The 15,041-nt window shown below is 45.9% G+C and overlaps 1 protein-coding gene across 2 annotated transcripts in view; it reads left to right on the top strand.

Annotated features, from left to right (window-relative positions):
• The window catches only part of DOCK1 (dedicator of cytokinesis 1), a 2,312,292-nt gene that overhangs the window by 1,253,454 nt on the left and 1,043,797 nt on the right, over positions 1–15,041 (top strand). For both annotated transcript variants that reach the window (XM_069611483.1, XM_069611484.1), the window contains exon 29: positions 13,428–13,522. In XM_069611483.1, the coding sequence (XP_069467584.1) occupies positions 13,428–13,522 (95 nt within the window). The remainder of the gene's footprint in view (positions 1–13,427; positions 13,523–15,041) is intronic.

Raw genomic sequence — 15,041 nt, 5'->3', positions numbered from 1 at the left:
GACCTTCCCCCTCTCACCCCCTTTACATCAGGGGCTGTGCTACTCCAGACTCACTGGTCGTAACTACAACCAGAAAGAGAGTGGGTGTTCCCCTATCAACTGGGGAGGCACCCCCTTACAAGGAGTGCAAGAGGCTATACACTCTAGGGAAAAGGGTCACGGATGCCACAGCTTTTTCCACTTGCATCACAAATAACACGACTTTGTTGGCTAGTTATGCGACGCACAATGGGCCATGCTACAGGAGGGCGTTCAAGAAGTCCCTGAACCGCTGTGGGCTCGCCTGCTCTCCACGGTAGCAGAAGGCAGACAGGTTAATCAGAGTATCCTAAAAAATACTTTGGATGCGGCAGAGACAGCTGGCAGGTCCTTGGCTCAGGGTACCCTCCTGAAGAGGCACACATGGTTACAAAACTCTGGTGTAGGAGACTAATCTATTTGGGAAGGCAGTTGATGAAGCGCTCAAAACTGCTAAGAAAGAGCATGACACCCTCAAGACCCTGGATCAGATCACCCAGAGGCCTTCCCCAAGGAGAGGGAACAGATCTAGATGTTCCTTTTGTGACCAACGTTTCCCTCCGAACCAATACGGCTCATGAAATAATTGGTCCTCTCCCCAAGGAAACAGCAGCTACACAACCCTGTATCCCCCAAGAGGTCAACGACGTGGAAAAGGAAGGGGCCGGAATTGTACCCCTCGATGCTCCCCGGCCTCAGGTCAAAAAATACCTGCAGATCCGGGTCCCCTCCCATGCCTCCCGATGGGGAGACGGCTAACATAATTTCTTCAAGCATGGGAGGGGATAACTACAGACCAGTGGGTACTCCTAACCATCGCCCATGGGTACTGTACAGAATTCTGCCAGTCCCCCCAATTCAGACGTCCATGTTCAAGACGCCTGACGCCAGAACATCTGTGCATCCAGCTACCAGAAGTTGAGACCCTGCAGGAAAAGGGCGCCATAGAAGTCTTACACTTTCTCCAGGTAAACAAAGGTATTTATTCAGTGTACTTCCTTGTACCCCAAAAGTATCTTACATGCGCCCTGTACTAGATTTGAGCCCAGTGAACAAGTTTGTCAAACATCAGAAATTCTGTATGGTCACTCTGCAGGAGGCCATCCCCAAGCTCACACAGGGGGTTTCATGGCAACATTTGACATGAAAGATGCATACTTTCATATTTCAATGTTGCCGGCGCACAAAAAGCACCTCAGAATTATGATAAAGGGCAAGCACCATCAGTTCAAGGTACTACCCTTCGGCATAGCCTCAGCACCAACGGTATTTACAAAGGGACTGGCAGTGGCAGCAGCACAGCTGTGCAGGCTATCCATCCCGGTTTATCCTTGCCTTGAGGACTGGCGGCTCATAACAGGGGACTCCTATGAGACATGCCTGTCAAATACCCAAAAGGCAATAGACCCTTTATTCAGCCTGGGATTCTTCATCAACGAGAAAAAAATCCAGCTTGGACCCCAGTCAGGTCAAGCAGTTCCTAGGGGCTCTAATTCGAACAAAGGACAGCCTTGTATTCCCCTCCAACAAGAGGGTCCAAAACATGTTTCAAATCTCTCATTATGTATCCAGTCGAGAGGTGACGGTACGCAAGGCTATGCGACTGTTAGGCATGATGGCATCATGCATTTATTTGGTTCCTCACGCGTGCTTGCGCATGCGCCAAATGAGGGAGTGGTTCAACAGCCAGTGGTGACAGGCCAGCCGACAGTGGGACGATCTAGTGGTTGTCTCGCCAGCCCTCATTCTCTCGCTGTGGTGGTGGTCAAGGGAGAACCTCTTGAAGGGAAAATCCTTCACCAACCCCACAGTGGAGGCCACTCTCACTACAGACACATCTCTCACAGGGTGGGGAGCTCACCTGCTTCAACAAACAGCACACAGAGTTTGGTCGTAAGACATAGCATCCAACCACATAAATCTGTTGGAACTGTTAGCAGTATTCAAAGCACTGAAAGCCTTTCAGACACAACTGCTGGGGAAGACGGTCCTGATCCTCACAGACCGCACCACGGCCATGTACTATCTGAACAAACAGGGGAGGCACTCACTCTCCAGGGCTGTCCAGACTGTCCCTGAACATCTGGAAGTGGGCTCCCAAGCACAACATGTTCCTGTTGTCACAACATGTTCCAGGGGAACTCAATCTTCTGGCAGATGTACTCAGCAGAGACTTCCCACTACCCATGGAGTATGAATGGTGATTACACGAAGACATTGTCTCCGTTTTCACAGAATGGGGCTTCCCAGAGATTTACCTGTTTGCAACTCTGCAGAGCACTCAATGCCAAGATTACGCCTTCTGGTACCCTCAGAACTATTCCAAGGGGAACGATCTCTGGATCACGTGGTCAGGGAAATTTGTTTACGCTCCCCCCCCCCCCGACTCCCCTATTCAAGAAGATAGTGCACAAGATGCACCAGGAACCGGTCACCATGATATTGGTGGCCCCCATCTCGGCCCGCCAACCCTGGTTCGCATATCTGATGGAGATGTCTCTATGTCCCCCAGTGAAACTACCTTGTCCGTACAACATGTTGTCTCAGGACAAGGGGGAGACACTCCACCTATGCCCGTAAACATTGAACTTAGCAGCCTGGCTCCTGAGGTCATACAGTTCGGACACTTGCAACTTCCTCAGAGATACTTGGACATACTTAAAGAAGCGAGAAAATCTAACACCCGATATTGCTATTCCAGCAAATGGAAACGCTTTATCTGGAGCAGTACCAAAGGCACCAGTCCTATTGACTGCTCTCCTACGCACATTGTATTGTACCTGACTCACTTACTTGACTCAGGGCTGTTTTTAATTCCCTTAAGGTTCACTTAGCTGCTCTCTCAGCCTACACTATGTCACAACAAAGGGTGTTGTGGTGGAAGATACAATTTATTAAGGCTTTCATGGAAGGGGTCAAGAGGATTCATCCCCCCCATTTCTAATCCAGCTCACGGATGGGACCTGAATGTGGTATTAACCATACTTATGTGGTCTCCATTTGAACCTATGCATAAGGCAAGTCTCAAAGATCTTACCAATAAGACAGCCTTCCTAGTGGCTATCACTTATATTAGAAGGGTAGTGAATTACAGGCCTTTTCGATTGTAGACCCTTTCGTTACAGTTCAGAGATAAGGGGGTTCTGCGCACTCACTCTCAATTTGCACCTAAATATATCTCCAGGTTTCATGTGAACCAATCAGTAGAACTGCCTACTTTCTTCCAGAACTTTACTAACATGGCTGAAAGAAGCCTACACACATTATATGTGCGTAGTGCAGTCATGTTTTACCTGGAAAGAACTAAACCACTGAGAAAGACAAACCAATTTTTGTTTCAGTGGCAACTGGTAGAGAAGGGGATTCTGTCTCTAAATCCGTAATCTCAAGGTGGATTGTCAAATGCATCACACTCTTGCTAAGAGAGAACTGCCCTTCAAGCCTAGTGCGCATTCTACTCTAGGCACGTGGGCTTCCATAGCATTCTTTGCAAATGTTCCCCTAGAGTCCATTTGCAAAGCCGCAACCTAGAGTTCTGTACACACCTTTACAAAACACTATTGCCTAGACACTCATTCTAGGTCTGATTCTCAGGTGGGACAAGCAGTACTAAAACATCTCTTCACTACTGTTCCTTCTCGCAACCTACCTCCAACTCTGGGTACTGCTTGCTAGTCTATGCACAGCATTTGATTCTAAGCAGATTAACAAGCATCAGAAGACATGCATTACTTTACGTAAACGCAATTCTGATGATTGTATGTGCTTAAATTCACATCAAGAAGGTGGAGAAACCCATTGGGATAAAGGAGGTGGGCGCATCAGAGAATGGAGTTGCTACAGAGGAGATAACATCAGGGGGAGACACTGATGTGGAAGAGAGAGCAGAAAGAACACGTAGAGTAGGAGGAGGTGGGGAGAAAGATGGTAGCAAATGTAACACAGAGGAGACTCAAGGGGTAACATCAGGAGGAGAGAGGAAAGCTGGCATTAGAATATCAGTTGGCTACAGGAGGACCCACGATGGGAGAGAGGAGCAAGAACTAGATAGGAAGAGCAGGCAGTTTCCTTCATGCCCAGTTGGTCCTAGGAAGGATAAAATAAGTGGGAGGAGGCACAAGCTGGCTGTCAGTGAGGTTACTCTGAGAACAGAGAGGTAGGGAAAGAGATCCCAAAAGGAAGCCCACGCAGGGCCCAGTGATCCATCTCTAACTCAACCTAGGGGCTATGATCACTGACCCGCCTTCTCACAACACCTTTCAACAGAGTGGGTCATGTGCTATTGTCCCCAAAATGCCTGCACAGGTTCAGATCAAAAAGAAGGGATTGAGTCACCCTAAATCCCACACCACCAGGAAAGGGGTGATGCTGCCCCTTTTCGAACTGTATGAACTAAGGTGCTTGCTCCCAAGGCTAGGAAGGCCTAGATACCTGTGTCACGTGCAAGAGACATGGGGGCGGAAAAGGGAGGATGATTAAAGAATGGAAGCATACAAATCCACTGAGGAGAAACCATCCTGACCTTTGTTTTGGAAGATCCCATTTTAATTTTATTTGCCCAATCTTGTAACCAATCTCCTAATCAAAACCGTGAACTCTAACAAACAAGTCTTGGCCTTCTTAGTCCAATGTGGATCCCTGTAGCAGAGTATACACAACTTTGGAGCTATTATGTTAGCAGAATGTTATAGCAGTTAATAATCTGATTTCAGTGGGTAATACCAGACGGTAGCAATGGCTTTACTTTTAAAAGTATAACATTAGGTGGAAAGGGGGGGAAGTCAGCTCTGGAGATAGCCATAAGGAAGAGCTGGCTAACAATTTGAATGCAGAACGTTTTGGTGACCCAGTCATCCCAATGGGTGCTTTTGGAATTCTAATCGAATAGTTTGCCAGCTCTCTGCTGTTGCACATTCATCCCTTCAGTTAGGAGTTAACAGTCAAGGTATTGCTCTCTGTGTCTGCCCCAGGTATGGGTCTCACTTTCCTTTATCGCCCATTTCTAAACCCTTCAACTTGTTTGTGGGTTTTATAAATTCAGCCTGAATAAGTAAGCATCATGTGTATTATATACAGTGAATGATTGTGTTGTCCTCTCGACTGTACTCATAGTTATACCATACTTATGTTATGAAGCACCCTTATGACTGTTTTCTGTTCTTCAGTAAAATATTTTTCTTTAATGGTATTTACATCCCCATCCTGATCTGCCTTCCATTGGCAGATTACAGAATGCCCTTTATCAACATTATTGTTTGTCATTTCCTTTGTCCCTGAGTCAGTGGTTCTGTCCTTACTCTAGTCTTATAGCAAGTTGGCTCGGTGCAGTGGTGTAAAAAAGGCACAAGTTTTCCTATATGTTTAACTGGAGGCCCGTGGTTAGTTGAACCCCGGATATGGGTACAGATTACTCAAAACCATTTACCCATTCCCCATGTTACAGGCACTTGCTAGTGCTCTGCTGCAGTGTGCATACTTTTCCAATACTTTGGGGGTGCGGAGGGTGGGTCCGAGGGGGTGTTACATTGTGTTGCAAAGCCAAGGGGTATCAACACCAGACAGACACAGAGACGGAAGGATAGTAAAGCTTCTTTGAGGGATTTGTTTTCTGGGTCAAATTTAGTTGAACACTTCACAGTTCCTTTGCCCTTCTTCCTTCCTCAAGAACAGGCCCGGCTCCAGCAGGGGAGTCAGGGGGGGCCAGGCCCCCCCAAAGCCACTCCCTGGCCCCCCCTAGAAAGGAGGCCTTCAATGTGGGACCCAAGGGAGTGTGGAATTTGGGGTGTGGGGGGCATTTAGAGTGGTGGAAATGGAAAGAAATTGGTGGGGGATCCCACAAGGGCCGGGTGGGGGCAATGGTTTGGGGGGACGGTGCCCGAGGAGGCAGGGTGTAGGGGAGCGTAGTAAGCAGTTGACCTCCGATCAAAGGAAATGTCAAAAATAATAGTTTTAAACAGCGCTATTACTTTCATGCTGCTTCTTTTCTAAACTATATATCAATTCCACTTTAAACCACTTCCATTGCACTGGTGATGAGTTACTTCACTATGCGGAAAAATAGTTTTGACCAGTGTTGCTGAGTAAATATTCTTTAAAATGCACAGTTTGCACCCCATTTTTTTTTTAAACTTCCCCTTCGGTACTATTCAAACAGGGTGATTTATGTTGCTATAAGCAAGGTTTTCTTTTACTTGAACCACATCTCCTGCAGCTCCCCTCTGAAAGCAGTTGGGTGGCTACATCATGTGTGATAGTTTCAATGTTAATAGGGGTATTTATTTATTCGTGCAATGTTTGTCGGATACCTGCATATTTATTTATTTATGCAATGTTTGTCGGATACAGGTATTTTGCAAACACTACAGAAATAAATAAATGATCTGGGTCCATGTATCCGACAAACATTGCATAAATAAATAAATGAACCGGGTTGTGGCTGAGGACTGTAACTCCCTCTTGTGACCCCTTGCACAGGGTCACCAGAGGAAGTTCTAGTTTGCTCACGAGCGCTTCCTTTTTTTTTCCCCCAGCGCTGGCTCTGGCCGGATCCCGAGATCCAGCTACACATCTGGTGCCGGATCTCGGTTCTGGCGAGAGCCAGCTCAATCGCCAGCACTGGGCATTTCACTCAAAGGGCCTGATTCACAGAAGTGTTTTAAAATGGCGCAATCCCATAGGCAAGCGTTCTGTGAATCAGGCCCTAAATGTGCAGCAGGAACCTCTGAGAGATTATCATTCTGAAAGGCTGCACTGCAGGAGGCCCAACCAGGATTTGTTTGCTTGCCCTGGACAATGATCTATGCCTCACAGACATGAAAGCACAAACAACCAGGGAGATGAAGGGCCATTAAACACCACTGAAGAAGCACACTTACTCAAGCATACTCAATCACACTTACTTAAGCAGGCCTACAACTATTTTCTCAAACCTAAAATAACAAAATTGGTTTCTGTCATTTAAAGCATGTCTATTTTGTTGTGGGAATATAGCATTTTTCACATCATGCTTTATTAAATGTTTAACTATATCAAACAATAAATGACACATGGTGGGTCATTATGAGTTGGGCGGTAAGGGATTACCGGCACCGGTAAGGAGACCGGTGCCGGTAATCCCCTACCACCCAATTCCGAGGTCCCTTAGCGGGAACCGTAAGGGAAGTGTGGTCGGACCACACGGCCTTTACGGGTCCCGCTAATGGACCAGGGCGCTAATAACAGGCTTGCTAGTCTCGAGCCCGTTATTAGCACCCTCACCATTCCTATTGAGCCCTATGGGGGCTCAAATGTGAATGGGGAATGGTTTGTTCAATGGGGATTTACCGGTCCCTCCGGGGCGGAATGGACTGGACAATGGACTTGGACAAGACCGGACTTGGTCATGGTATGGGAGGCAGCCATGGTGCTAATAGGCTACCGCCTATCTCGTAATGACCCCCATGATGTTGCTTTCACACAGATGTCTACAGAAGGTGCATCAATCAATTGGTGTCCTTTACAAATTACATTGAAAATATATATTCTGCTGCAATAACAACTTAAGTATAAGTGAAAAAATAAGGTTGGTAGTAACAAAAATGTAATACTGGAGCGGAGAGGAGTAAAATCAAAAAGTGAAAAAAACAATGGGGGCCCTGGGAGTCCCTCTGTCGGACATTAGTCCTGGTTACGAGAGACGTACCCGGAGTCTTTAGCTCACTATCTTTCACAGATGAGAAATATCTAAAACATACCAGTCTTTGTCCTGCCCTAGGGCAATCCAGCACCGAAATGCTAAGCAATTCTCCTCTGAGCAAGAGTACCAACAGCAATCCCAGACACGTGTTTTGGTCTAGTTGGACCTCATCAGTAGGGTGTAGCTGTGTCTCTCTAAGATTAGTGAGCAAGGGGTCCACGTCTGGATTCCCCTAGTAACTTAGGGTGAGAACCAAAGTTACTTAATATGCAAAAAACAAGGGGGGACCTGGGAGTACCTCTGCCGGACATTAGTCCCGGTTATGATAGACTTACCCAGAGTCTTTAGCTCACTATCTTTCACAAAGGAGAAATATCTAAAACATATCAGTCTTTGTCCTGCCCTAGGGCGATCCAGCACCGAAATGCTAAGCAATTCTCCTCTGAACAAGAGTACCAGCAGCAGCCCCAGGCGTGTACCCTTTTCTCACTATTCTTAGAGAGGCACAGCTCCACCATACTGATGAGGTCCAACCAGACCGAAACACTTGTCTGGGGTTGATGTTGGTACTCTTATCAGATTTCTTTTAAATTCTCATTAACTTTTATGCTGGAGTTTGTAGGCTATCATTCCGGATGGGAAAATAAAGCTACAATCATTGTGAATCATTTTCCAAGTCAAGCGAAGTGGAAAAAGTTGCGCTAAAAGCATTTATCACAACTTTTTGTTCACTGCAGGAATTTGGATGGTATGGTAGGCGAAGTTGGAGAGCAGATCGAATTTAACAAGTTTGCCTGCTCTTAAAGGTCCCTTTGCCGAATCCGATTGGTTTTCCACCAGAATGTATTTATATGTTGCTGCAAAACCAATGGATTCCTATGGAATCCGCCTGACTTTTTTACACTGGTAAAAGCAGGCAGATTCCAAAAGAAAACATTGTGGATGGCTCCCACAATTAACAATTGTGGGAGGTATTTACACTTTTCCAGACACATAGAGGAAAAGGGAAGATCAAAGGCGATATTTACCAGTGTTTTATGCTTTACTTTACCAGTACTTGGTGGAAACAATTACAATTGCATGGAGGTGTACTTTTGCCAAAAACTGAAAACAGGAGTGGTGCAATTTAGGTTTGCAAACAAAATCACTCCCTTACTCTTTTTCATCAACACGTTTCTACAATGATAACCTTGTCAGGTTGGTTTATCATGTGACTTTTTAAAGCAATTGTATAAAATTGAGTATTATTTTAGATATTCAAAACCAAATTTCAACACGTATTTGTACCAACTTGAGCTTGGAGGATGCGTAGTCAACTATCTTAATTTCAATCAAGTTTCAAATTCTGACTTTCCCGCTTAACCAAAGTGTGTGATCCTGGGCAATAATGTAATCTTTCAGTTCACAGTATAAGCTATTTCAAAAAAGCCTCACTTGCAGTTTAATAGATGAGCAGCGCATGTGTGAGGTCCTGCCAAGAACACACACGCACCATTCTTTGAAAATATCAGGCCACATATATTGAACAAAATTGTGAAATTGAATAGCAAATCAAAGTAAACACATCAAACAAAATGCCATCATGGACAATTGCATATTTTCTAATCAGCATGTAAACAGTATGTACTAGACATTGATGTACAGGGGGATGGCAGGGAGGAAGCACCTCTCCTCCCTGCCAAGCCCAACCGGGAGCGATACCAGGCAGCTGGGAACCCCTTAACCTGCACTGTCTGCCTATTGATCCCACTGCCCCCAACCCTAAACACTCTCTCCTACATGCTACCACGCCCTCGTGCACGCAACTCAATTAAAGTGCTCTTCAAAAATGTAACATAAAAATAAAATGTTTTTCTTCGAAATGTCATTTTGTAAGAAACAAGATGTCCTATTCCTTGCTTCAGTATTCTGGAGAGGGGGGGCTGTCTTTTACAACTAGATGGCGGGACAAAAAGCACCTCCTTCTGGGCCTGCTGGGAGTAGCCACGGTGTTTAGGATCGCATTGTTGGGCACGCACCAACTGAAATGGAACAAAGACTGGGGGCCTCGCTGCCCAGTCCTTGCAGAGGAAGAGGCAGCATCACCCTTGATTCTTCGCAGCCAGGCCAAGAAAGACATGGGGGGCTCATTAAGAGTCTGACGATAACCGTGCTGGAACTACCGGCAGGTTGCCGCCAGACCCTTAATGATTTACCAGCGCCAGACTTGCCGGAAAGACTGGGGTATTACAACCCGGGCGTTCCGGAAAGTCAGGCGCCGGTAAATTGTAAGTCCCCATTCCCATGGAGTCTTGTAAGTCTTGTAAGACTCCATGGGAATGGGGACCAGGGAAGCACTGGCACCGTTGTTAACAGGCCTGCCCTGTCAGACACAGCGGCTCTGGCAGGCAGACTCGTAGTTTGCCAGTCCGGAAACAACAGTGCTGGTAAGCTTACCGGCACCGTTATTTCCAGACCGGCAAACTTGTAATGATGACCATGGTGTGGGTTTTTGGGGTAGGTGGGATTGGAGGTAAATGGGAATGGTGGTCAGGGGTACCTGACCTGATGGAAGGTGATTGGGTGTGCAAGGTGAAGGAGAAGTGGATATAATAGAAACGGGAGGAGCAGATGACAAGTGAAGATAGGTAGATTGATGTTGCAACACTATTTTCCTAGTTTCTCTTTTGCTCTGTGCTGTTTTTATAGAGTGGTGCACATTTATTTTTGTCCGGATCTGGGAATACATTTTCTTCTGGATCAAGGATCTGGGAAATCTGGATTAATACCAGCCCTTTTTTTAGAGTACTCAAACGCCCACACAGAATAGAAATTGGGCCCCCCTGATCAAAAACCTGGCCCACCCAGATGAACATTCCTGGAGCCGGGCCTGCTCAAGAACCGTCTAACTTAAGGTAAATTAAAAATTAAACTTAATAAGGCTACTACCTATGCTTAAGACCTAATAAAACAGATAAGCAACATCAATGTCTCAATGGAATGGTTGGATATGCTTCTCTGGTTTGGTGCTAGGTATACCTCTAATTTTCCTTGATGCGGGTTCATGCGCATAGACACCAGCGCCCCAGCATTACCTATCCCCCCTCAACTGGTCACTACAATTTCATATCGAAGGGATTCTTTCTTACACTTGTTCTCTCCTCTTTACTGATTCTGTTTTTTAGCTTCTCCTGTACCACATTTTCGCTTTGCTGCATGCTCATACCTCTGCCTTATTTCATTACCTGTCCTGCATGCTGATCGCATGCCTGCACCTTCTCCTTTGCTTATCCCATCTCCTCTTCACTCTTTCTACTTTCTTCCTCCTTCCTTTTTTTTCTGCTTTTGTTTTCTGCTCGCTCATAGATATCTACCGCATGAATATTCTCCACCTCTTTCACCCTGATGTTACCTCCAACCAATTCCTTCTTGTACGCCGCCTCTTTCTTTTCAACATCCTCCACACCCACCTATATAACATCTTTCTCCTCTCCCATTTGCCTTCTCGTCTCCTCCTCCCTTGACTCCTCATTGTGTCTTCTCACTTCTTCAGGTGTTTCTGGTTATCAGCCCCTGTCTATTCTTCATCTTCCTGCTTCTAATGTTCCTTTTTACCACCTCCTTTTCATGCCCCACCTTAATCCTCCTCATGTTCCTTTTTATCACTTTATTTACTCCCCCACTCATCCTCTCATTCTCTTGACGACCTCTCTTCAGCCTCTGCCTTCCCGAACCACCTTCTCTAACCTCCAACAACTTTAGCGAGTGCTCCGTCGCCTTCAAAATTCACTGACACCACTCGCCTCTGTTCTTCGGTGAAATAGTGACTTGACAATGCTCTCATTGACCTCCCATGCCTAACTGTACTCGGGTGTGGGTTGTATTTGTTCCGACGATCTTATATGTTTTGTTTGTGGACCTTTTGACATCCTGCCTCTGGACATGCCGCTATGTGGCCGGAGCATTTATTAAGGCTGAATGCCATCTTGGATCTGTAGCAGTTCGCAATCTGGAGCGGTATTGCCTCTTCTGAGTTCTTTGGTTCAACTCTGCATCTGTCAGTGCTCTACGGTGAACTTCTGGGTAGGTTTCCAAATGCATGGTTGCCCGTGTCTGATCCTTTAAGGAGGGGAAACGGGATGTTCGATTCACAGCAGAGGATTTCCTTGCTGAAGTGTTTCAATAGTTTTATAAGTTGGAAAGACTTAACCCTCCTGTCTTTGATATTGGGCCCGCTATACTTAGCCCCTGCTAGAACATAATGTCTCTTTGGAGATGTGGGGCCCATGACAATACCCAAGAAGTACTCTGAGGGCAATGGGCCACAGTCTCTTAAGTGAATGGGTGAGTTATCTTGGATTTTGGGCATATGGTCCCTGCCAAATGCTTTAGGAAAGATGGGGTGTTGCCAGGGGATCCTCCCCACACCGCCCGGGTCCTGCACCACCCCGGGTGGCAAATCACTTTCTACTCTTAGAGCAAAGAATGGAACTTCATCACAGCAATGAGTAGGTGCAAGGAGCAAATAATCTATCGACTGAGATTCTGCCGCTTCACCACTCTCAAAGAACAAAACAATGATTGGCTGTCACCAGAATGTAATACTGCTGGTGATTGCTTGCTGTACCAAAGGACCACTCTCAAAGAACAAAACAATGATTGGCTGTCACCAGAATGTAATACTGCTGGTGATTGCTTGCTGCTTGCTCTACCAAAGGACCACTCTCAAAGAACAAAACAATGATTGGCTGTCACCAGAATGTAATACTGCTGGTGATTGCTTGCTGCTTGTTGTACCAAAGGACCACTCTCAAAGAACAAAACAATGATTGGCTGTCACCAGAATGTAATACTGCTGGTGATTGCTTGCTGCTTGCTGTACCAAAGGAGTTTCAGTAATGCTGTAAGGTGAAGAAGCACAAGCGTTGGCGTAAAGCGCTCTATAAATCAAAATAAATACAAAACATACAAGTAAAATGCACATTTTAACAACTTTCTGTGTGTTTTTGTGTGAGAGAACAGTATATGTTTAAGTTAACAACGCGATTTATGACTGAAAATAAAATGATTGCACAATTATTGTGAGATGTAGACAAAGATGTAATGCTGAATAGGTAGTTTTCCCCTTCTCTTTTTGCCAGGGCCTTGGGTGGGGAAGGGAGGGGACACTATCCAGAGGCGGTGGGATGAGTCGAGCACATGAAGTGGTGCTTCATTTATGGTTTGACATTTTAGGGATGATGGCCTAATAATGGCTGGCGAGGATGTCTAGCCTCCGGGCCAAGCATCCCTGGGCTTGGTGAATATTAAAGCTGCACTGTGCAGAAGCCCTACACAGTCTCTGCAATCACAATGGGGCAAGCATATCAATGAGAGCGAGTGACCCACAAGGAGACATGTGGCGAGAGTGAAAGTGAATCGGGAGGAACCGATTTGGCCCCCAATGCCGGAGTAAACCTGGGGGTGCTCGAATAGAGCTAATGTCCGGTCCAGCACAGCTAGAAATACATAGATGGAGCATCAGCTCTGCAGAAAACAAGTGAAACCCTACCCAATACATGTCTTTAACTTTCCTTGAACACACTCACTTGCAAAGAATTAAGTGATATTGGCAACCTAATCCTTAATTAATTGCCGATTCAGGAGTCACTTGGTAGAAATCCCTACCTTGTTGGGAGTGTGGGTTGGTTAGGGTGGGTGGGCGCGTTGGTGAGTGTGTTTGTATTTTCAAGACCTCTTTTACCTCTCCCTGTAGGACTTTCTGATGGAGACGTTCATCATGTTCAAGAACCTCATTGGGAAGAACGTCTACCCCTCCGACTGGGTCATAATGAACATGATGCAAAACAAGTGAGTAGAGAGCGCTGAACCTCCAGCGAAATGACTCCATTTCATGTTTCCTCTGGAAAAAAAAAGGTGTTGCTTGTAAACAGCCCTGCATGCAGTGCAGCAGAGGAGTAATCTCGTCTCCGATGCAAATCGTTACTTGGGAAATTGGCTCCGGTGATCGCAGTCAATACAGTTTACATTTTAGATAAATATATATTATGGATGACATGCTATTGATTTGTTTTATTTTCCACCTAAAACCAAGATTACCTTCTTGAACGGAAAGGTTAGCAAGTGCGCATGATTAGTACATTAAAAAAAAGCTTTCAAAGTAATATGCTTTCATTACAACGCTTCAGGCATTGGGCTAGAAAATACAGAACTCTGCCCCGGGGAAAAGGATTGCTTGCTACCTGTTGTGTAAGGGAGAGTGCTAATGTTGAGAGCGGCTTTCATTATTGGTTAACACTGATGGGGCTAAACGGCAGGCTGCAAATGCATTGTTTGTCGCATGCTAATTAGACCGTCGTTTATTTCTGGATCCGCGCTATCAGTTGTGTGATGATTTGACGGCAAGTGAAGCCCATTAATGTTTTTAGGTGAATCATTGCCGCTTTTATGAGACCAAATGACCTCGCAGCACTCCTTTCAAGTGTTTGCCCATGTAATTTAATGTTCTGCGGGTTATGAAGAACCCTTTACTTATACAGTGTTACGAGAGCGCCTTTCAGAAGGTCTGCAGGGATTTTAAAGGTTTAGTGCAATTTCTGGAGGACTGTTCGGACCAGGCTTCGCCATGAGGGCTGGATCCAGCGCCCTACTCCTTGGCTCAAGTTTCATCTTGTGGCTGCTGGACACTCTTCGTGGGCTGTCCCATACCGTGCCCCTCTACATTTGATTGGCTGGATGTCCCAGTTGGAACTGTTTCAGGGACATTTTAGTACTGTCTTCCTATCTTAGCAAGCTGGTCAAAACGCCTCAAGTTAGAAAGCCCCCATCACCCAGAATAGTAGTAAGATGCCACTACCCCACCTCTGATCATCATGGCACTGTTTGGGGAAGCACTCATTGGTAGCAAATTGGGCAAGTGAAAGGGTTTAGGACTCCATGGGAAGGTGCTACTGCTGCTTGGAATATTCGGTTTGGTTTTCTCTGAATCTTAAAGCAAACGTAAATCATTGTACTCTAGTATGGTCCAGAAAAAGAAATCTGTCGGCAAACTAGCATATCATTAGGTCCATTAGCATCTTGAATAAAACGTGGTATTCCTGCGAGCCTATCAGGACTGAACCCGTCTGAGCAGTGATGCATGGTATAGCCAGCACTCCCATTGGCGTGTAGGAATTCATGGCCTTTTCCAGTGCCCGACGAGCAACCTCCACCTTCTCACACTCCAACCCTGCCCCCTCCTCTCCTGATACTGTGTCCACCTCCTGGCTCACCTGAAAGAGAGAATGGACTAGGATTGTGAAGTGCTGCCAAGGGTCAGTGGGCTCAGTGGCATTGGCAATTTTTTATGTTAAATAGAACAGTGTCCCAC

The sequence above is a fragment of the Ambystoma mexicanum genome, chromosome 8, assembly GCF_040938575.1.
Source record: "Ambystoma mexicanum isolate Mex_15411 chromosome 8, UKY_AmexF1_1, whole genome shotgun sequence".
In the NCBI taxonomy this organism is placed as follows: domain Eukaryota; kingdom Metazoa; phylum Chordata; class Amphibia; order Caudata; family Ambystomatidae; genus Ambystoma; species Ambystoma mexicanum.
This window is presented reverse-complemented; position numbering and strand designations above follow the sequence as displayed.